Raw genomic sequence first — 22876 nt, forward strand, 5'->3', positions numbered from 1 at the left:
AAGTTAAGAATTTTTTTGTAGATAGGGCTTAAGGCAGGCAATGTTATTTATTACTCCCTTCTGAGAAAGGGCAGGGCCCATTTGGTGCGTTACTATGAGGACGGTAGACTATTGTTGATGGCGCCAAACTGGCAAAAACCGCCTGAGGCTAGACATTTCGATACCAGCGGGAGAGTAATTGTGAAACAGGCCTCAGTGGGAGTCGCAAAGCAGACCAGAACACCAGACTACCGTATGTCTGTAAACGCTAGCAACAACTGGTTTATATCAAATCAAGCATTCTATTGCTGTTGACTTCACTAGGCCTTCGAATGGTTAATAATTTGAGTCATTATATTTTTTTGCAGATTTCTTACAGTTGTACCAAGGTGTTGCTCATGAGAGCATTTGATAGTAGAAACGGGCAATATATTTAATCATCATGTACGAGCGGGGAAGCGACATCAGACAGTTCTTTCTTGATATAACTAACGACGACAATTGGGAGCGTAGGTGGCTGCAATCGTTTCAAATAAATGGAAGAGAACTGTTTAAAGTGGAACCGATGCCGACATGGAACCAGCTCGGGAATGGAACGGTGTCATTTGGCTGTTGTGTACCAACCTGGAACGACATCACCCAAAGCCGTGTTCTGAAATCTGGTTTTAGAGACATTTACCGACAAATTTGGAACAGCAAACTTTCAGTCCAACAAGCACAGAAGATGAGCTTCAAAGCGTTTGTTCTGCTTCAATTTGAAGTGGTTCGACGCTGGGATGACGATATTGGTTGTTTATCCAAAGACGTCGTAGCTGAGGGAATAGATATAGCGTTGCATTTGGACCACGCTCATGGCTATCACCTTATGACAGGAATTTTCCAGGGAACATTAGAGGAGAGGCAACTTTGTTTTGATGCTCTTAAAAAGTAAGTGTTCATAAAGAGCCATTTTTATTATTTTAGTAGCTTACAGCATGAGAATAGCAAGTTCTGTACTAGATTATTTTGGTCAATTTACGTTGCATTTTTTTAAAGCATGCCATTCAAAAGCAATAGTAATTTACAAAGCATGCATATTTTTTAGGAAGTATATACGCCAACGTTGCTCTCCAAAAAATATTTGGAAACCAGTTTATCCAGTGGTAAGAGCTTCCGTAATCTGTACATTTTTTCTGTTAAAAACTATTTGATACCACACAAGTCGCGAAAAACACACCAGAAATGAATAACACTTTAGATTAAAAAAATGCATTTTTTCTCATAATCGGTAATTCAGTAGCATCGCTTTTAATGTATCTTGCATTGTATTTAAACATAAGAATTCAGAGCCACACTAAAACGCAGCTGCAGTGGTCGGCAAACGCAGCGCCTATAACGAACTTCTCGCTGACCGACACCGGACCGCGGACCGGCGGTTGCCGACCACTGCATTAGGGCACCCTAAACGTTTCTGTTTGTTTGCAGTACATTCACCAACTCAAAAAACTACATGGCCATCAAATTCTGGATATATTTCTGGGGATCTTCAGTTCTGATAACGGATACGCCGATCACGATTTCCGGTTGGGTCGCAGAACTTTCTTCAACTTGAAGCTGCGGCCAAGTCCAAACCAACAAGGAAACGCTCGTCTACAATTTTATCCAAAACTTGACACGAGCGTTTGCTTTCAACAAGGGTTTGCTCGACATTACTCTACTTTATCTGATTGTATTTTGGGGCAATTTCGCCATGTGAATGACCACAATCCGGATTTTCAGGCATTTGTAACAATGCAGTTTGAGATAGCTCGACGATTTAAAAACGACTTTCACCAACTCACTACTCAAATGGTGAGAGAGGGAATAGAATCTGCTTTGGATTTGGACGACGATGAGGGCTACGAGCTGATGCAGGGCATGTTTGAAGGTTATTACGACGACAAAATGGCTTGCTATTTGGAGCTCATGCAATATGAAGGATATTAAAGTTCAAATGAAACTGTTTTTGTACAACCAACACGGTTGGTCGCAAACTTTTAAGCTCAGCGCTCACGAGTCGTTTATGTTTTTCATATAAACAGTTGTGAATTGTATTGTAAATGTAAATACGTTTTTGACTCACAAAACCGAAATTTGTTTTGTTCGTATGTATAGTTCTTCAAAGCGATTTTGTAAATCGTTAATGCAGTTTTGAATGTGTAATACACCAGGGTTACTTGACAAGAATGGTGGTTTATTCGTTAAAATGTCGCATACGTTGCGGAGGATACTGCCAATAGTAATAACAATAACAAAAACATACGATTAGGATAGTACGAGTGTGAAAAAAGGCAGTTTAATAGGGTCGAAGTAGTATCAAATAACAAATAAAGACATGATTGAAACTTTTAAACAACAAAAGGGTACATGCTGCCTTTTTAAGTTAGTGTCGAATAATCAGGGTTAGGCAACTTTTTTTGCACTGCGGACAGGCCTTCAAAAAACAGCGAATGTTCAGCAATGAACGTGTATCACTCCTCAAATAATTTATTTATTTAAACTGGCCGGCGCGGCCGTATGCAAGGATTGCATTACGTAAACATATAGCATTTAACCTGGAAAAGTATACATATTGGCAGCAAATTCCTCGCATACCGCCACCTCGACTATTGATTTAAATAACGAACAAATACAACGATGGAAAATAACAAAAACTTCATCAATAATTTTGTCACGATCAACTGTTGACCGAAGAATAGCCACAATACGAGAACGGAAACACGATGCTTTTCCAATTGGTGTAAGTGTACAGCAGGCAAAGGAGATTGAGAAGGATGTTGAGCTCGTACAGGACACTCAACGCTATCAATGGTGTTGTCTGTGGGATCCATATTGCCACCAGAGCCCCTATGGCGTCAGTGCTTATTCCCACTGTTGAACTGAACAAAGCACGTTTGACGCATTTCATCAGTCGTTTTGAGGACTTGGCATTGGTAGAGGAGCGAGATCCATTTCTGGAAATCTTTCTGTCCGTGGGTGATTTCATATTTTTGTTGTGGCTAACAATCGGGTAGACAAACAGAAAGGTCAGGCAAGCTTGAACTGTTACTGTCGAGCTGGCCAGGAAAGCGAAAGGCACATAAGGCTGAACTTTCAACGAAGAAATTATTGGCGAACACCCATACACTCCGGCCCCGTAATCTCTCCACCACAAATGCAAGAAGAGGGCGGCACTGACAGACCCAAGCATAAGGAAGTATGTCAAAAAGCTAAACGCCTGTAGTCCTTTCGAGCGAATATGACGAAGCAACGGATTGCCGTAGAACGCCAGCTGGCGGCACCAGAGAAACACGTGACAAGAATGGATTGTGAGGGCCGTAATTACGATCATGGCTTTTCCGAGAACGTTGCAAGCTTCGTCAGATTGTATGCCGAGATACATAAGAAGTTGCTCCTCCAAGACCCGTACAAAGTTAAACGAGAACGACACCATCAGAAGAAGATACATCCACCTCCCTGGATCTTTCTTCCAGCTCTTGTAGTTAACTTTACCAACCGTTGCTCTTCTTTCGTTGCTGTAAGACTCCACCTCTGATGAGGCCGAATGCCCATTGGTGCTGCGCCGACCTGGCCGGTTCGCAAAACGTTCCAGGTGGCTGCTGGCGTTGAGGCGCATCTGACGACAGACGAACAAAGTGACGCAAAGAAGAAGATACACTGAGATGGTTGCCATGACGATTGACGAGGACGCGCAAGCGTACCAAACAATGTCGGTCATAGTTGCATTTCCGGTTACCAAAGGTCGTGACATTGTTGAGTTACTTTAGATTATGTAACTTAATTGTAATCAAATGTGAGATGTCTGCAAAAAACAAAACTGTTTAAGTTGGTACTTATGCGGTCTAAGTCTGAACAAAATACCTGACCTTTAAAACAACGTTTAGCAAGCAGTTTGGTACTTAACTGGCTTTTAGTTAAACTTTGCTGATTGTAAGTAGCTGTTCACACTGAAACATATCCTATACCTCACTGTCTTTTGCCGAGATATTTTTGACATACTGCGGTGTTTCATTGTCCTTGTAAAATGTGAAGCTAAAATGCTAAAGTCACAAAAGGTTGGCTTCGCGAAAAACTCGACTGAACTAAATTGAACCGAACCAACCTATCATGACCCCCCGTTTATCGTCTCGACTAGCGCATTTTGTAACTGTCGAACTGTGGCCAACTGACCCGGAATAGTAATTAGTTGGACGTAATGACCAGTGCGCATTAGGCAACAAGAAATAGTAAGAAACATTAGGTTGGTAATACATATTTGGAGGCGAAGCAAATCATTCCAACGGGTGGCGACTTACATATCTTACAACCGTCTGACTTTCTTGCCAATAACGGTGCGTTCCCGGCCGGTATTTTCGAAAAACCTTCGTCTATTATCTTCGTAAACAGTTTAACTAAAAGCACAAAACTTTTGCGTTTACCTTAATTTGTGTATACTTGCACCAATGTATTGAGAACATAAAAACAACTAAACAAATTCATCTGGCGTTTTTTTTGTCAAGATCTAAGGTCAAAAGAAATCTAAAACATTACTCCAACAGATTTAATTCAGTAAAATTGTCATCACTTTGAAAACCACAATAAAACTATTCAATTTATTTACGTGTAAGTTTTTAACCTGATTTGCACTACTACCAAAAAGCTCCTACAAAGCAGAATACACGTTAACCTTTATAACCAATTCTCCAAGAACTTATTTACAAGCCGTATAGGGGCGTGGGCAAGCGTGGCGAATCGTGTGGACTTCGTCACAAGCTTAAGATATCTAAAACTGCGTCAACGAAATTAATCAGTGTTGTATTAAACCAATGTTGCGCAATGCGTAGGTCTAAAGAAAATATTTTCTCTTCGTCGTAGCCTAATTGTGTTGCAATGATGACCAAACGCGCGCTTAGTCTAATAGCTGTATCAATGAACGTATTTGGATTCGACACATTACCAATAGGTTCAAGCTAATGCAATTTAATTGCTAATAGTGGTAAAAAATATCGAAGAATGTATGTGTGACGTTTTATATGCAAACGGTTTTGGTGGTTTATTAGCTGTTCTGCTTCAGATTTTTAATCGGCATAACCTACTTAACCTCACTGTCTGTAATCCAGAAAAATAACCAAAGGTCACAATATTTTGTTTCGTTGTTGACAAAAACGGACGCACGTTTTAGGTGATTAAGGATTTCTCTTCCAAGCAGTCATAACACGAACGTTTGCTTTTGGCGAGCTAAACGACACGACTTTTAAGGCAAAGAATGCACACATATCTGCTACTGACAATTAGCAACCCGCGTTGGACGAACGCTAGGAATTGTTGCATTCTCACATCCCCAAATATGGAAATTCTTACATATTTACCCGTAGTTGACATCAGGCATTGTAAAACCTATAGTTGATGCCAAACCCAAATGATGTCGTCAGTGTGAAATAGGGTTCATTACAATTAGGGTTGGAAATAAATAGCTTATCTTATTTTACACTTGTATTTTAAATGTATGCGTATCAATTTTCATTTTATTGTAGAAAGTTATAAATAAGGAAAGTATTAATTAAAAACGAAACTACCGAAAAGGCTGCAAATAATTATCGTACAATCGCTTGGCAAACGTCAAAACAGCAATTTTCGAAACATCTGCAAATATTAATTAGTTGTTTATTCAAGCTGCTTTGACTATTATTCAAATATAAATCTCGTTCTGAATCTGAAATACTATTAAAAGCTATTAAAAAAACAATAATAAACACAATTGAAAAATGACCTCGCCCCTAGGAAACTCTGCTCTGCCGCTGCGGTCAAAAGAACTTCGCAAACTAAGTGAGCCAAATCAGGCGCTCGTCAACTCGTATAAATCACGTGATCGAATTTGTTATGTGTTGCAATTTGTTGCACGTGACTCCAACCCATCGATAGACACACACGCAGAACACGAAAAGTATGGTGCAAGAAAGCAACAGTTGCAGCCGAATGATTCATGTAGTGCAATCAAAATTGCTAAAGTTACGTAATGCGTTGAATTTGCCAAAGTTAAAGGTTTTGGGAATACCCCGTTTGGCAATGAATTGCGTTAACGTAATGAAATCTTGAAGTAGTCATAAGTCGTCTACAGGCTACTCTAAACTTTAAGATGATTTCAATTTAGGAGTTTGGTTGCAACCCTGCAAATGACATAATTTGACAAGCATGTTTCTATTGATTTCCCTGTTTCTCATCGCATTTAAAAATTAAAGGCGCTCAAATGGTTGTCAAGATATGACAAATTTGTAAACTCGTATAATTATTTTTATGAGTCACCGTAGTGACTCAACAAAATATGAAGTCACATGATTGGAAATGTCAATAGACTGTAAATTACAATGCTGTATTGTATAAGTCAGCATACAACTTTACATTTATATTATGCACCTTTACCATCTTACTTATTTTGTTCCAGCAATAAATACACGATAACCTTGCTCGCGTTTTCCAAAATGGTGTGCAACGATTTTTGCAACCTTGTAAAGTTCGCTTTGAAAAAAACACAACTTAAACAGTAAGTTGTTGAATTAAAAGTGACATTTCACGAACTCAATCAAATTTATGACACATAAACCAGAACTTCTTGACATATTTTTCTTGTAAACAACCACAAACGATCACGACGTTAACATTTAAAAGGAAACTCAATTCATCACTTCTAACAGTCATTGCATGCTTCCGGTGCCTAAAACGCACGAGGCTAGCTGAACTTTTAATGAACCGCTTGTTTTGCTCAACAGTCATTCGCAGTTTAGACTTACACTTGAATGACTATGGTGTAATATAAAATTGTAATTATAGACCAGCATGTATAACAAGAGGTGTTTTGCGGTAAACTTGCAAGCTGGTTAGCTTGTCTACTCATCATCAATGGGATAATGTGCTTCATGTTTGTAATTGGAAAGTGTTAACTGAAACTTTGAATAATTTCTTTGAATGATGAAACAACATGTAGATAAGAAATTGACAAAGCCTGATTTAAACTACCACATAAAATGACCGCCTTTAAATTAAAATAATACTCGTTGACAATGATGCTGACTTTTGTTAGCTTATGATTGCAGCACATTATTATTAGTTTCAGTGTACAAGTACAAACTCCAATTTCAGTCCCCTTAAAAATAATGGTCGTGTAGCCTTGACATTCATTTGCCAAGCAGGTTATCACAAACATATTACTTCCCTCAATGGCGGGTCATAGGAAGTTGCACATTAAACTCACGTCATCCTGTTTATATTTCCTGAGCAAGGCTGCAGCCTCATTGTAATACACCAACTCACAGATCAAACGACAATATGGAGTAAGAGAAAAGGTCTTGAACCATTTTTTCCTCTTGAATTTTTTGGTTTCGGTGTCACTGTAGGTCTATCTTTTTGATGCGGATTTTTATGTGAAAGCAATTTAAGGTATAGCAAAAAATTCATGTAATTTTGACATGGGTTTTAAAGTTACATACAAATCACGATAAATTTTTGTGCATGTTTTGTTCTGTGTCAAGCACTCCAAAACATTCAGCTAAAATCTGAAAAGCGCAAGCCTAATGTTTTTGGACTTCGTCGTTAACTTCCAGTTATGCGTGCAAAACGAAACTACAAAACGTAGCGCGCTTAAACATATTTGCAAATATATACCTCACATACGTTCTGCCACGCACACTTTACTTAAACCTTTGAAAATGTGTAAGTTAGTGGAATTCGACACAAAGCATTGTTTGCAACAAACCGATACACATATGTGTCACGAGTTCAACATAAACTTTATTGGTTATACAGTGACAAAATAATGCACCATAAATATTAATGGAGAAGGCTTTGCCGTTCGTTATTAGCATTTCCATTTTCCTTTGGTTCTTCCATCTCGAAACGCCTGTACTCTGGAGACAAAAAGCAACTAAAAAACGCACTAAGAAACAAATTGACAGCCTGGAAAATCACCACAGCCAGACCACCGAGGCTTTGGAATATAACACGTCCAATCTCACCATAGAAAACTCCCATTGGGGTCATAATGCCGATTAACCAAATCGTAACGAACGTTTCATCGACTGGGTACGTATGTTGAGTAACGATTTCGTAAATAGACACCATAGCAACTTGGGTGAAAAAACCAATGACCACGTTTGAAACGTAAATGGATACAACATTTGTAAACAAAACTCCTAAAACAACACCAACGGAGCCCAGAAAAGTCAGCAGAGTTCCGCATATTGCAATTACCTTGTAGTTCTTGTACTTGTCGACCAACTTCGCAGCGGGAATCGTACCACAAATACTTCCAGCAGAGTAAAAGCATATAACGTAGCCACCCATTGCATCATACCTTAATTGAGAGTCTGTTTTCTGCGCCCAAGCTTTGAAAATTTGCGACATCATTGTGAATTCGACTGTGGTTGCTTCAAATATAATACCAAAGATGATACACGCCATGATAAAGGTTTTGTTGGTTAGAATGGATCCGGTTTGAAACCAGAACCTTGACGAATCTACGTTTGTTTGTTCAATACTTTTTCGTGCTTGGGCGACTGTCGGTGGCTTGGGTGGAACGTCGGTAACCCAAATGCAAAGCAAAACGAGAATTAAAAAACAAATCCCAAAAGAGCAAGAGTAGATTTCAAGTAGAATATTGCGATTTCCAGTCAGCACTGTAGAGTTGTTGGTTGTGTTACTGGTATTAGATAAGGACAATAGGTTAGTCGGAAGCACGACACCTAGACCGTACCCAGCAAAAACACCCATAAGATTAAGGCTTATTGCAGTTCCAATTTCGTTCTCTGCGAACCAAACCGCTCCGAATATCGACGGAGTTGCCATGAGAACTTGCGCTGCTAGACCATTCAAAGCCTGTCCAATGATGCTTAGGCCAAACAGATTAGGATGAATTAGGGAAAGCGCAAAAGAAGCATACGCCCCAATCAACGCAAAGGCACAGAAAATTGTCAAGATTCTGATTTTTACGTATCTGCGATAAGTAAGCCAAGCAAATGGGACAGTCAGAACCAATGGCGGCACATCGAAAACCAACGTCATCCAATCGACTTGCACATAGGTCACGTGAAAATAGGAAACAAAAAAATTGCTGATTTGACCAAAGCATGAAAACGAAAATCCGGATAAAACTTGAAGAAGTGTTAGCGCCAGCAGAAACACCCAACGTCGCTTGTACAGATGAACATCTTCCTTTCCATCTGGTACTTCTTCGGACATAATTTAAGTACAGTAGTTAAGGTCAAAGTTACAAAACTACACAACTCAAGGCTGCAAAATATAACGCCTGTTTGCAGAAATCGAGTAAGACAACAACAGACACGTATAGACAATCATGAAGACATATGCTTCGCTTTTGTAGTTATTTGTACCGACGTCTGTTACCTTCCTGTTTAACGTTAAAATAATCAGATTCATTCGCCACATTGTTATGAACCAGCAGGAGCAAAAACAGTGAGAACAAAGAGCATAGAGCAAAGCTCACAACAAAAACACTTGCTGTAAAGTGCAGGACGATAAAGCAAAACAAAACGGACACAATACATGTTAGCATCGGAGATAACTTATCAGCAACTTATCAGTAGATAACTTATTGGCATTGGAATTTATGACCTAAAAAGATGAATTTCTTACAAATTTGGCAACAGCAGTGTAGTTTGTGCTGTGGGTATAGGTAACAGATTGACTTGTTTAAACATAGTTGCCTGTCTTTTTACTTTTCCATTCTTCAGTATTAAACAATTTGCTAGTGTTGGTGGCATAAATACAATGGTAACTCTTATCAGTTAAAAATACAAATGATTATCACTGCAACATTAAAGTTTAGATATGCATGTCAGTTGATATGTCCTACTTGTTGCTCAATTATCCGGTTTTAAACTAATTAACTAATAAAACTGTTTTCGCGTTAGTCATCTCTATTTTAAAGATTTGCTTCCCATCACGTTTGAAAACTGTTCTAAATAGCGTCGCCCGCCAAGTAAAGTTTTGTACAGGATAACCAGCCGCTATCTATCACTGTACACACAAGTTTCCTGCTTCAGACATAAGCGGGTTGCACATGTAAACCTCATCCTTTAGCACAAAAACCAGCAGATTCACTTAAGGCTTACACCTGCACATTTACAAAGGTCTTTGAATTACAATTGTCCTGCCCTTTTGATTGCGCTTTTACCTTGCTTATCAGGCAAAGCGTGAACAAAAATGCGGCATGTTTGCCCTATGGCATGTTTAGGCCTAGCGCAGTTCTTCGAATGCTGCCGGAACTGAAGTTTCTTCGAATGCTACCGGAACTGAATGTTTACAATCAACAGCCGGACCAAGTAAAATTTAGAAGGCGAATTCGTGTGATTTGCTGTATATCTAAGCAGTGGACTACAGTTTAGATACGTTTACAAGCTGAATATACACGCATGATACATCTCTTGTGAAAACAAACGTAAAGAAAATGGATGTAAGCGCAGGCATACGGTGACTTTCGATTGCGTGTAGCAGAATCAGGTTGAGATTGAAACACACAGACTCGTGAAACACGAATATATGTTATATTGTATACGGCGTTACGTGGGCATCTTAATCTGCAAATTTAGGAGTCTTACTTTACCGAATTGAAAAGGTAATGTTGTAAATCGCATACCAATTACTTTTTCTATATTAACAAAAGACTCACGACAGATAACTGGCAATCAACCGCAGTCTATACCTGTGCTAAACACATACTCTTGTTATGTATGTTCCTACCCCACCCTTTGCAAATGCTACCGCAGCAGCAGACATGATATAGAGCAAATCGAAAGGATGTATGACGACCTGCACCTATTAATATCACTCTGCAGTGGGTCATAACCCACAACATGTAAAGGAAATAATAAGCAATAGTCATAGTTATAATTGTCATAATTACTACAATTTGGATTGAACCGTGGTATAAATCATGTCGCAAACACAAAGTACAGGTCTTTGTAAACATCACACATTAAAATACCATGGGCGCAGACATATTTGGCCTTTTATACAGTATACCGCACTAACCTCTTCCGCACCCAAATCCAGAATAACATACTTTACTTCTAACATATTCTAATTATAATATCTGTTCTTCGCCAACCCGAAAAAGTTTCTGCCGGCGCTCATGAAGCCAGAACATTACGACAGGTGCTTTATGTTTTCGCGTTTTCAGCACCAAAAAAACCTGTGGTGAGACAAGCAAATGCGGCCGCAGATACATATTCATGAGGCTGTGTCGCATTATGTAAGTTATATTGACGGGCGTGACTTGATTAAAGAACTCTTAGAAAAAAAGTTTTAAATGAGACATTCTGATATGTGATGAAATACGTCCAAGAAACGTACGTAACCTGCTTTTCCACACATTTTGTGTGCTTAGTGGACACACTGTCGACCGTTGGTGAAACTAAAGCTCGTGATAAGACCGAAAGTAGCAAAATGGTTATGTAGTGATTGGTTTATGTTATTGGTGGCAAATGAGTCTCAAGGTTATAACCTCGTCATTACAAATTTAAAGAGGTATACCACCGTCCCTAACCTCCCAAGCTCCTGGGCTTGTCAGGACCGAGTCCGTTTGTTTATTTCTTCTTGACGAAAGAAAAAGTCGCTGATATAAGCAAGCACGAGTCAAACAGAACGACCAAATAGTATGGCTAAAGAGATCGAACCAGTGCGGTTTGATAAATACCCCGGGAAAGGCGTTAAATCGTATACATGTGCTCTTGCGATTACCACACAAAGCAGTGTCCAATCACAGCACAGGACAAAGCACAAAGTTAAATTGCGTAACCACCATATCACATAGATGCATTTACATCCTAATTAACTGCAACACGAAATATTTCAAAGTTCAAACACGATTTTACAATCCAGTTGAATAAAACCGTTGCACCATTTGACTTCCTTGTGAGCCTTGATTTAGCAAGTTGAAAACGACCCAATTGCGTAACTACTATTTCGAAATTCGCACAAATTATATCTCAACGGCTACAGTTTTGTATCCCTGGTTTACAGCATGCCACACACATGCTAAGGAAATTTAGCAATAAAGCAAAAAAACGAATATTTAAACTTGCTTTAAGCGCAGTTGATGTCTACCAAATGTGGGATATTTTTAACTTTTAAGGTTTGAATTGTACAATACTATTTATTTCTGTAAAGCGGAGACGTAGTTTTTTTAGTCGTGGATAATGCACATTGCGTACAATTAAGCTGCAGAGATTCTTCAGGCAACCGGTATAGTTCTATAATAACCTGTGCCCTGCAAATAGAAATACTACTTAAGATAGCCATTTGCATCAACAATCAATGTAGATTAACAAATTTTGTGATTCGTCTTTGTCATTACAGTGTTGCATGAATGAAACATCATCTTGGAGACTGTCCTTTTCGTTATTAAGACTGCCCTTTTCTTTGATAAATAAATAAATAAATACTGTTTTTTAAAGCAATAAAACACACATCTGTTTTCGTCGAAATTGAAATTGAGGTGTACACAGCGTGTAAAACAAATAATATCAATAATGTCAATTGCACTCTCTTTGCTTAAGAGGTAATTTGTTGAAAATTACACTTTGCACATGTTTCATAGTTTTGCCGGCAAATTGGTAAGTCAAAACCATAAACATTTTCAAAACAAACACCATGGCTTCCAATTGAAATCCCGAAACTTGAGAAATATGTTAATTGTCAATGAGTTGACTGGACTCGTCTTCTGAACAAGCACTTTCTTTATCTTTTTCTTCATCTGTTTGTTTGTGTTCCTTCCGAAGCGAGAGAGAGGAAATCAGAACGGTTGCAAATAGCATACAGCCGGCTTGGAATACAATAACGGCCACACCCCCTGAAGACCTAAACACAACACTGCCTATTTCGCCGAGAAAAATTCCCATGGGAGATATAATTCCAGAAAACCACAAGGCAACGAAAGTCACATTCAAAGGGTTCGTCACGTAAGCGACCAGTTTGTAAATGGAAACCATTGCTAGTTGGGAGAAAATGCCCATCATAATGTTGCAGGCGTATATGGAAGAAACGTTGGCAAACACCACCCCGAGGACGATTCCCCCGGAGAATGTGCATGACAAAAAGGTTGCCACTGTTGCGATTGCGCCAACATTTTTAATTCTGTTTACGAGAAACGCAGCTGGCGGAGTACCTACAATGTTCCCGAAAGCAAAGGAACCTATCACGTACCCGCCTTGTGCTTTTACATTCATGAATGTAGCTCGACTTTGCACCCGGTCTTTAAAGATTTCATACATCATTGTGAACTCAACCTTAGTAGCCTGGAAGACGATTCCAAAAATAATACAAGTTGAAACAAAGCGCCACCTTTTAAAAAGATTTAAAATACTTGGCCAAAATTTGATCGAGTTTGCCGAATTTAATTGTAAGGCTCGAAGACTGGGGGGTTTGGGAGGTGCATCGGTGACCACTAGAAACAGGACAAGACATACCAATACTACCAGTACAAAGCACGAGCAATACGTGGTGAGTAGGTGATTTCTATCTTCTATTAGCAACTGGGTTGATTCGTTTTTGCTGTCAGTAAATTCAGGTACGTGAGCAAGTAGATTGGTTGGAAGCAGGATGCCAACGATATAGCCGAAGTAAAGTCCCATTAAATTAACACCAATTGCGGTTCCAATTTCGTTATCAGCAAACCACACTGAACTGAAAATTGATGGAATCGCCATGAGAACCAGCGATGCCAAACCGTTTAAAGTCTGTCCAATAACACCAAGCCAAAACAGTGTGCTGTTGATTAAGGAGATAGCAATACAGGCATAAGCTGCGGAAAGCGTCAAGGCAGAAAAAATAACCAATCTGCGAAAACCGAGTGTCGTACAGTGGGCCAACCAAGCAAACAGAACAGTCATCACTAAAAGAGGAAGTCCAAAAACTAAAGTCATCCAATCAACTTCGATATAGCTAACCTCGAAAAAGGCGACTAAAAAGTTGCTGATTTGTCCAAAACATGAAAACGACATCCCAGAAAGCATTTGCAACAAAGTCAAGAGCGTAAGAATGAACCATCTTCTGCGAGTTAGCCCAATTTCACTTTCACTCTTAGTTTCAGAATCCATAGTTTGCTTTGTAGTTTCGACCGTTATCTTACTTTAAAATAACGTAAGATACAAATTATTCGCTAAACAGTAACTCCATGCAGTTAAATGTAGACTCTTTGTGGTTCGTACTGATCTGGTGAACTTAACTGTGTCCACGAACCTTTATACTTGCGCAATAGAAATATATAGCGCCTTTTACGTGCCTTGACGGCCGCTTATAGGCACAAGATATCATCATGTTACTTAGACACGAGTTAGTATGTGAATGCAAATTACTTTGTAGTTATTGTTATCATAAGGTTGTATTAGATGATATTTAATGATTTGCTTTCAGCCGGCAATGTCGTTGAGCACGTAGATATGGGCTTAGTACATATGTTTAAACATTCATTGTTATGCAACTCCCCTAGGACATCATGGAATGATTTTGTGTCAGATTTGAAATCGCAGTATGACTGCTGTGCATTAAATGTTTTACTTACATGGAAAAAGCTTCCTGAAAATTTTCATGAAAATAAGCCCAAACAGTTTTCAAAATCAGGTCAAGCCTAACATTTGTTGCGTAGAGCTGTAATAAAACTGGCGATACTCTAAACTTGTTAGTTTTAAAAACCCTGGTCCAGACACGAGTAATAGAGTATTACACGAGTAATACCTGGTCCAGACACGAGTAAGAGTAATAAAAGCCAGCCAGACGATTCGGCCGAAGGTCGGGCGTGAACTTTGTTCCAGACTGCCATCCACGCCCGGTGCATTGCAACATGAACATCAACAAACGGCTGCATTGCTGTATAGTTCGCTGTGGTGTACATGTTAAGAACATGCTAGGCAATACAAGATATAATCACGCGCTGACATTTCCCAAGTCATAAAATGTATTAAATTTGATCGCGCCCTGAAGGCAAGGTATTTCTTTGTTTAGACTTTCGCAATTTTACTTTTAATATTTTGGATTCGAATATAAAAAAGAAATTATTTACGTAAGTAACATGCATTATAGTGATTTTGTTTGTTTTTAAAAATACGTTAAAAATTGGATGCCATTGAACACAGATACAAAAGTTATACTGGAAAAAACTGAACGTAAGTTTTGATTTGCCGAAACGCCCGAAATCAATGGTTCTCGAAAGCGGGCACCAGCGCAATATCCGCAAGGGGTGCTCGAGAATAAATGGGAAATTGTGAGAGCTAGAACAAATCTGGGCGATTAGAACAGAATGCAGCTACAAGCGATTTGACAGTATCGTAAACTCGAATTTTAAATTTATACTCAAATTTCAAATTTATTTGTCCATATTATGTTTGTTCACATATTGCAAGATATCTGGAATAATATCTGGAACAAAACTACAGCAAATCGACTACAATACAACCACGTTAATAATTAAAACTTTGTTGAAGGGATGCTAATAGAGCAACAACTACCGACAAATAAACGCCATGCAGTTGTTGAGTAGAACTTGTTGTTTTGTCGGTTGTTGAGTCCGGACCAGAGCAACTGTTTGTCTCCACCAAGGGGAAATCAATTTTTGGCGGTTGAACATACTTCTTGACCTGTTTTAATGCCATCACAAGGTTTCAAACTTGTGAGATAAATATTTACATCATCAACCCGGAATAAAATGGAAGTAGGCCATTCTAGTTTTCAACAATGATAAGAATATTTCCTACATAGTATCAATTGTAACAAATTCATTGCATTAAGTGCAGTACATGGATAAAACGAAGTATATACCTGCACTACCCCTATACCCCATATGTCGTGCCTCACTTTGGGTACAAAACAAAAGGGTTTAGTTAGTTGGATGAGAACTGTTATTTCTTACCGGAAAGTTGGTGCAAAAGTTGGTTTGTGCAGAAGTGTTTACAGTAAACATAAATTTTAATAGGCCATATCTCACCCCGGCAGTTGGTTCTCTTTTGCTGATGCAATTCTGTACTCTGAGCATAGATCTTGCAGCTAAACTGAAGTCGTCAGCCGATTCCTCGTTCCAGTTCAGCTAAAATTAACAGGTATGTAAATTAGAGCGATTTTTTATGATAGAAGTTGTTGCCTCTGATAGAGACTACAATGCATTTCCTTACGGAATTAAGAACTTCCATAACAGTTTTGTTCTCGTACTTCGGTGGTGATTGAATTAGAAGGTTGTTCAAATCCGGGATATAATCGTCACCGACGACCCTAAAGCAGCAAATATGTTTACATGTCCACAAACATATTTGAGGAAATTCGTACTAAAAAGCATATACCTGCTGACTTAAACCTATTTATATTTATATTAAAATATAGCTTTGTTCTAAAACTTAAACATAAAACACCGTGACTTACTTTACACGCCCTATTCCAAAATATCGAAGTAAGGAAGTGGAATTTGGCATGGTTTCACAAAAGTCTAGTGACATCTTGGGATAGTAGTAAACAAAAGTCTGACACATTTCATTTTCCGTGGACAGTCCACCCTAAAACAAAATTTAACCACGTAATTGCAGCAAATTAAAAACGGAGGAAGGTAAAATGCACATAACTAAAAAACGTAGCCTATAGTTGACGAAAAGTGTATGTGCGTCTGTTACGAGCATGATAAAAAAAAAAAATTGTTCGTTTGTTATTAAAATGTGTTCCCTGTTGCAACCAATGGACGTCCACAGCGTGTAAATATGGCCATACCACTGTAACATTTTCTCTTTTAAGCGTATTGTAGTTGCAAATCATCTGTATGGAATCTCCCGATTCCAAGACACGTTCCTCTGGCAACATTCGATACTCTTGAAAATTAAAGTCGTATGAAGAATCCTTGGCAAAATACGGAAGCTCTGTGCCATTCCTGAAATAAAAACAGGCAGCAGGTTTCTAAATCACAGCTGTTATAAATGTGGAGCACAAATCTTTATCGAAATTTTCCTGCTTTGGGATTAAAAAGAATGCAGCATATAGCAGCAAAGCACTAATGTTATACTGGGTGGCAGTTTTAAAATTCAGCAAGCAGAGCTGAAAATTTCTTTACGGCCCATAAACAATGTTGACATCTTACCTTAAATGTCTAAGTGTCATTCCCTTGGCAAGCAAGTGACTGTGCAGCAAAACAGCAAACACGTTGATAGAGTCATGTCCTTCTGCCTTCAAAGTCTATGCAAATGACAATTTCAACAATGTATTGGTATAAAGCGTAGAGCGTAGATTTAGAATATTATTTGAAAGGTGGGATTCGAATCTACGACAGGAGTCTTTTCGGGGCTCGCGCTCTACTACCCGAGTTACACAGGCTCATTGGTGAGCGTTTCGTAAGTCAAATTACAAGCACCGATGCCTGCTCCGTATGCTGCACATGTAAGCTTTTTTCGTAGTATAGGGCATCGTCGGATTATCCAGTAATCAGTAAGGAGTCATAAATGGGATCAGTCATATAAATCGTTTATGCAAACCAGCAATCACGGCACACTCATGTATAAATAGTATTGAAGGCCCATGAACCAGCCGGTCACCAAAGATTCCCATTTGGCAAGGCGCAAGCTAGAATAATTTAGTCTTGGGTTGGATTCGAATATCGTTTTATTTACCTCAACTTAGATTTTAAAAAAACATTTACAAACAGTGTGACAGTGACGAATCGACTGTGTTACAACACGGTGACGAATCTGTTAATGTAGAATCTTGATTATCCTTTTAATACTTTGATTCATATGTATACCTCCGATAGACAGTTCGCAGGGCATTCGCTGTAATCCAGAACGGATTCCGCATTTGGAGGAATAATATGTTGAAGTCCGCTGATCCCGTGTCCAACCACCATAATACCCGCATCATATGTGCGTAGGTCTGGTGTGTATGTGAAGCGATAACCGGAGGAGTCGACCATATCTAGATATTCACGTAAAAGAACATCCTGATTATCTCGTTATTTAGCATACAACGGTGAAAAACTAAATTAATTTTCTTCTGACAGTTTTGCGACCCATTTAGCAACCCATTGTAACTTGCAAGCTCATCCAAAAAAATACCAAAAGTTTTGCGCATACTAAATTTAACACTTACTTTACACAAAAATGGGAAGGGTATCAGCTAGTCTTTTTGGCTTTTCTTTTGCAAAATTGAATAACCAGTCACATCACACTACCGGCATATTTTACTTCTAGTACACAACCTTGTATTATCCAATTTAGTTTTACTATTTTCGTAATAAGTCATCTCTTAATGCAACAAAAACAAGTTTGAATAAAATGGTAGGATTAAGTTGCTTAAGTTCATATGTTTATTGTTTTTGTGCTTATATGCATGTTTTCTATTTTACTGATGACAGATATTTTGCTTTTGATTGTTTATTTAAAATTTCCCGACCCCCAGGTTAAAAACCACTATCGTTAATTAACGAAGCCCACCTGTTCTAATTTGTGGATTGTCATAGTGGGTTTGGAGTATAACAACCTTTGGATCGCCTGGAGTGCCCAGAGAAAATCCAGTATGTTTAGGAAAGTAGAACGCCTGGTGAACCAGCAAAAATGTTGGGTAATACTTTTACACTGCTACATATTCAACACCTCAAATTAGTCACTTTGTTCCAGTTTGAAAGAACATTAAAAGTAATGTGTTGAAATAGTTAATTTATACAACAGTGGGAAAATTGGTTGTAGTTTGCTACATTATATCCTATATGTTTGAAAAAGCGAAACGCCTAATAAAAACCGATTAAATTGTATGGTTATATGTACCCAACAGTGGGAAAATTGAGAGTTTCTAAAGTTTCGAAACTACAGTCTAAAAAACACTAAAATCATTGAAGAAGTGTGTTAGTTTGTACAACAGTAGCAAATATGATTGCAGTTTGCTAAATTACCCCTCCGCCGATGGACCAGGCTGCAACGGTTGACAGGCAGGAGTTAAAATCTTCGGGCATGCCGCTGGCAAAACATCTTGTATTCTCGTTGACGTTGGTCTGTGGATTAAAAATGTTGGTAGGTGGGTAAACGTTTTAAGTTGGGACCGGGGATGGATAAAATACACGAATAAAATGTAGTTCTCACAGACATATATACTGACTGTAATGTGTTTGAACTGTTTTTTTTTATTCCTTAGTCCACGAAGCTTCTGGCTTAAGTAAAATCTCAACTCGGAAAGTACAATCATTGTAATTCGAAAATTTATTGATTTGTAAGTTTATTTTATTTGAAAGTTTGTTAAAGCATGCATTTGTCATTATACTGACAACCTTTGTTAACATTTTAAAGCAGTTCAAATCCGACAAGAAAATCATGTCTGTATCGCAAAGCACCAATGACACGAAAACCCTGGTGAGATATGAAGTGTAATAGACGTAAATTATTTAAAATATTTTCATTTTTGTCGACAATAATGCTTAACAAAGTGTTATTTAACGCTTTAGAATCCTGTTGACACTCGAGGTTTAAAGTCAGGACGTTTTTTGGGGCCTTTTCGGGCCAGGTTAAGTTCCCTAAAAGAAACGGACTTGATTTAGGCCTGACGTCACACTCTGTGTCAGTATATTTTTTAAATAAATTTAACTAGCTAAGTAGCTAGTTGCTGAACTAAACCTACAGCCCCGAAACGCCATTTTAAAAGACCATTGTTTGTTATTGTCTACTGTACTGCGTTTGTTGTATATTTGTCTTTCCGGAGACATCTTTGTATAGGCCTATCAATTAAATTTCGAGCTTCCCATCAACGATTCGGTTACAGGCCAGGTTTCGAGCTGTTACTCTCGGGTTTGGGTTCTAAATTTAGGGCCGTTTACAACTTTAGTTGACACAACAGCAATACTTACTGTGTTAAAGTTGTCTTTGCATCGGTAAACATCCATGTGATGAACATTAAGCTCATTTCCTTTCTGAATAATAGCTTCAACCTACAATAACACAGGCTCTCGGTAAATGTTTTCTACATTTTTTCTTACGCAGTTTTCATCCACACCTTTACTAAATGCTGCTTTGAAGGGAAGTCAGGAATCCTAAATAAACGGCAGTTATAGTAGGTGTCGACTGGTGGTACCAGAAAGTTGTTGTTAAAAATGTCAAATGTCAAATGTGTTTCTCCTTCCGGAAAGGCATCCCCATCAGTTTCGGGAAGATTAAAAAGCAGAAGTTTTTTCACTCCTGAAAACGTTTTTGTATTTAAGTTAGTTAAAATATTTGTTCAAAAAATGTAGGCATTATTACAAAGATTAGGCTCATAGTTTTATGGGTCTACACATCTCCTACGTACTGTTTGCTAAAGGATAGATACTAAAACAGCTTAGACGCATAGCAACGTAAAATACGTTGTCGCCATTGGTGAAACTCCACGAAAAATCCTTGTTGGCATTAGTTGAGCGACAAGCTTGTTATGTATGTTCTAAAGCCGCAAGCACCACAAGAAGATGTTTAACTTTGTCGGTAACGAACAGCAGGCCATAAGCGACCTGACAGACTCGGCATTTTGAAGGGCTGTAATTTCTAAATCAATGTTACTGCTATAACGGCTGACAAGTCTCACTATTGGACATACTGTGTACTGCTCAATCGACAAATAACAAAGCGGAAAACGGTTTCTAAGCTTTCGTTATTTTTGTAAAAACAAGGTAAAAAGTAAAATGGTGGTTAATAAACTTAGCGTAACTCGCACACATAAAACAAACTGTAAACAGAAATCGTTCGAAGTCAATACAGTCTACCTTGTTACTAGACCACCTCTCGAAAAACGAGACCCACAAAAGACATCGCCCGTTTGTCAGGAATTCCCCGCGGGAAAAAAGCCTAATTGCAAGTGCCAAAGAAACTATCACCACAGTATTTGCAATCAGGGCAACGCGCTGAATTGCCAGGCGGTGCTTGAGTTCGAAACAGACAAATGTTGCTTATAATTATGATAAAAATTTAAATTTATTTTATTGTATGGGTGAAGTATTGGTCGTTACTGAAATTACAAAAACGCTTACCTCTATTAGTAAATTTATGTCGGTCATCTCCACTTAGATCATCTCCAGATGGATCTTCGTCACCCCAAGCGAAAATCATCTTTATAGTGTCATCCTGTAAGATATGTTGGTACAGTATTTCATTTTTAAATCATTTTTTCCGGGATTAAAAAACTTTTTTAATTTTTTTCACTGCACCTGTTTGTACGTAGATGTATGAATGGTTTCAAAAGCGGCATAATGTTTATTAAGGCAATTAGAAATGCTTGAAACCGAATAATCAAATCAACCACAAATGAGGGATCTATATAGCATTTACAGCCTGTTTCATACCGTTATGTCCAAGTCTTCACTGTCACAGGTGACGAGCAAACGTCGAAACTTGATCACAGTGTAACCATCGACTTCCATTCCCTCCAACAACTCAAGATTCTGAACAGTGTCAACAGGTGGGAAACCGTTTTGGCTCCCGCCGTGACGATCCTGAAACGAAACTCGTCATGTCAAAATGTCAGAACGGCACGCACGCTAATATTTCCTGATCTATTGGGTTTACTAAACACCAATCTCATCAGAGTTCTTGTGATAAATGTAACTACCTTTTTCACGATTTCATCAGTTAGTGCATAAACTGTAACTTATTTTTAAACGTAATTTGTTATTCGTAACTAAATTTATATGTTTACGTCACTTGAGGTTTTCACAAATTAAACACAGGTCAATTTTACTTTAGCATATTGATAGCGTGTCATGCTATGGGCCGGTTAATATTACTTTTTGACAGAATGTCGTGACTTTCGTATCAAAAGTCCTGTCAACATGCGTTCTACACTGTAACAAGTTTTACACAGTCTGACGTTTCAATGCAAACACTACTTGCCGTAAGTACTGTTTTTCCGTTTTTCACCCAGCCAACAGCAATATCAGCGTCTGCCATACTTCCTGATGGTGAAATGCCGATTCCAACCCATCCTTTCGTCTTGCCATGAACCTTAAACAAAGGGGGAGTTACTTTCGATTTTTCAAACCGAACTGCTAAGCAGTGGTTCTCAACTCCTCCCAAGAGAAATTTACTTTAATTTGTACATGTGGTTTGTGTGGTTAGCTCTGGATATGACCTGTGAAGATAATATGAGACCTTATTTTAAATCAACTTTTTATACTACGCAACGCTAACTCTGAAGCAGTGGTTCCCAACCTGGGGTTCGCGGACCCCCAAAGGGTCCGTGAGATGGTTTCAGAGGGTCCGTGGAGGCAAACATTTTTAGTAGCATTAACAGCAGTACACTATTTTTAAGTTCCCTAACCGTTTTTACAATCTTGCATATGAGTGCAAACCGCAAATTGTTAATATTTGCCCAATGTACAGATCGGAAATCCCCATGTACAGATAGAATTGGAATAGTAGTCAGGAAGCAAACAGCTGCTTTCCACGTGTAAACACCACTATTTCAACAAAATAAAGAAAACACAAGCAATGTATTAACTTTAAATGTAAAAACCAGTACTGTTACATGAACTTGTATACCACTGACAGATATATTTGCGATTTATATTGATACAATTGCCTTAAATTAATACGTTGTTTGCATCGTCAAACGAAACTAAGCTATTTTACCGACCTCAAAAGTGATGGAAGTGTCGTCGAAATTCCAATAGACTGTCATAACTTCATTCAAATCCAACACCATGTGGTAAGCAAAACTTTCTGTCGTACTGGGTTGGCATTGAGCAAAGAAAACCGACCACGAAAGAGTTAAAATTTGCAAAATGAAAAACATAGCGAATTTGAGGCAAGTCCAGCATATAGGTTAACTTAACAGAAAATGTGATTATAGGTTAGTAATAGTTTAACAATCCCATTATACCACAAAACCACAAAGATTATACACTGTTATTATAGGA

The 22876-nt window shown here is 38.4% G+C and overlaps 5 protein-coding genes across 5 annotated transcripts; 1 reads left to right on the forward strand and 4 right to left on the reverse strand.

Annotated features, from left to right (window-relative positions):
- The first annotated feature begins 351 nt into the window (after nucleotides 1–351).
- Nucleotides 352–2178, forward strand: LOC145223810 (uncharacterized). Its single transcript, XM_080090200.1, has 3 exons — nucleotides 352–906; nucleotides 1064–1121; nucleotides 1444–2178. The coding sequence occupies exons 1-3, from the start codon at nucleotides 422–424 to the stop codon at nucleotides 1942–1944; spliced, it is 1044 nt and encodes a 347-aa protein (XP_079946326.1). The 5' UTR covers nucleotides 352–421; the 3' UTR covers nucleotides 1945–2178.
- Nucleotides 2179–2271: 93 nt separating this feature from the next.
- Nucleotides 2272–3786, reverse strand: LOC145223809 (uncharacterized). The gene has a single exon (XM_080090199.1). It carries the CDS (start codon nucleotides 3746–3748, stop codon nucleotides 2675–2677), a length of 1074 nt encoding a protein of 357 aa, XP_079946325.1. The 5' UTR covers nucleotides 3749–3786; the 3' UTR covers nucleotides 2272–2674.
- A 3955-nt stretch (nucleotides 3787–7741) lies between these two features.
- On the reverse strand, nucleotides 7742–9368 carry LOC145225363 (putative MFS-type transporter C09D4.1). The gene has a single exon (XM_080092049.1). The coding sequence runs from the start codon at nucleotides 9205–9207 to the stop codon at nucleotides 7801–7803; it is 1407 nt and encodes a 468-aa protein (XP_079948175.1). The 5' UTR covers nucleotides 9208–9368; the 3' UTR covers nucleotides 7742–7800.
- Nucleotides 9369–12473: 3105 nt separating this feature from the next.
- On the reverse strand, nucleotides 12474–14189 carry LOC145224596 (choline/ethanolamine transporter flvcr2a-like). Its single transcript, XM_080091135.1, has one exon. The coding sequence runs from the start codon at nucleotides 14082–14084 to the stop codon at nucleotides 12678–12680; it is 1407 nt and encodes a 468-aa protein (XP_079947261.1). The 5' UTR covers nucleotides 14085–14189; the 3' UTR covers nucleotides 12474–12677.
- Nucleotides 14190–15329: 1140 nt separating this feature from the next.
- Nucleotides 15330–22677, reverse strand: LOC145225163 (DBH-like monooxygenase protein 1 homolog). The gene is made up of 15 exons (XM_080091829.1): nucleotides 22594–22677; nucleotides 21852–21962; nucleotides 21305–21454; nucleotides 20993–21086; nucleotides 19990–20171; nucleotides 19844–19924; nucleotides 18899–18997; nucleotides 18444–18546; nucleotides 17756–17925; nucleotides 17099–17193; nucleotides 16735–16891; nucleotides 16396–16526; nucleotides 16152–16248; nucleotides 15968–16066; nucleotides 15330–15620 (listed from the first exon to the last, which is right to left on the reverse strand). The coding sequence occupies exons 1-15, from the start codon at nucleotides 22660–22662 to the stop codon at nucleotides 15444–15446; spliced, it is 1815 nt and encodes a 604-aa protein (XP_079947955.1). The 5' UTR covers nucleotides 22663–22677; the 3' UTR covers nucleotides 15330–15443.
- Between the last annotated feature and the right edge of the window lie 199 nt (nucleotides 22678–22876).

This window comes from Phallusia mammillata, chromosome 4, assembly GCF_965637545.1.
Source record: "Phallusia mammillata chromosome 4, kaPhaMamm4.hap1.1, whole genome shotgun sequence".
NCBI lineage: Eukaryota > Metazoa > Chordata > Ascidiacea > Phlebobranchia > Ascidiidae > Phallusia > Phallusia mammillata.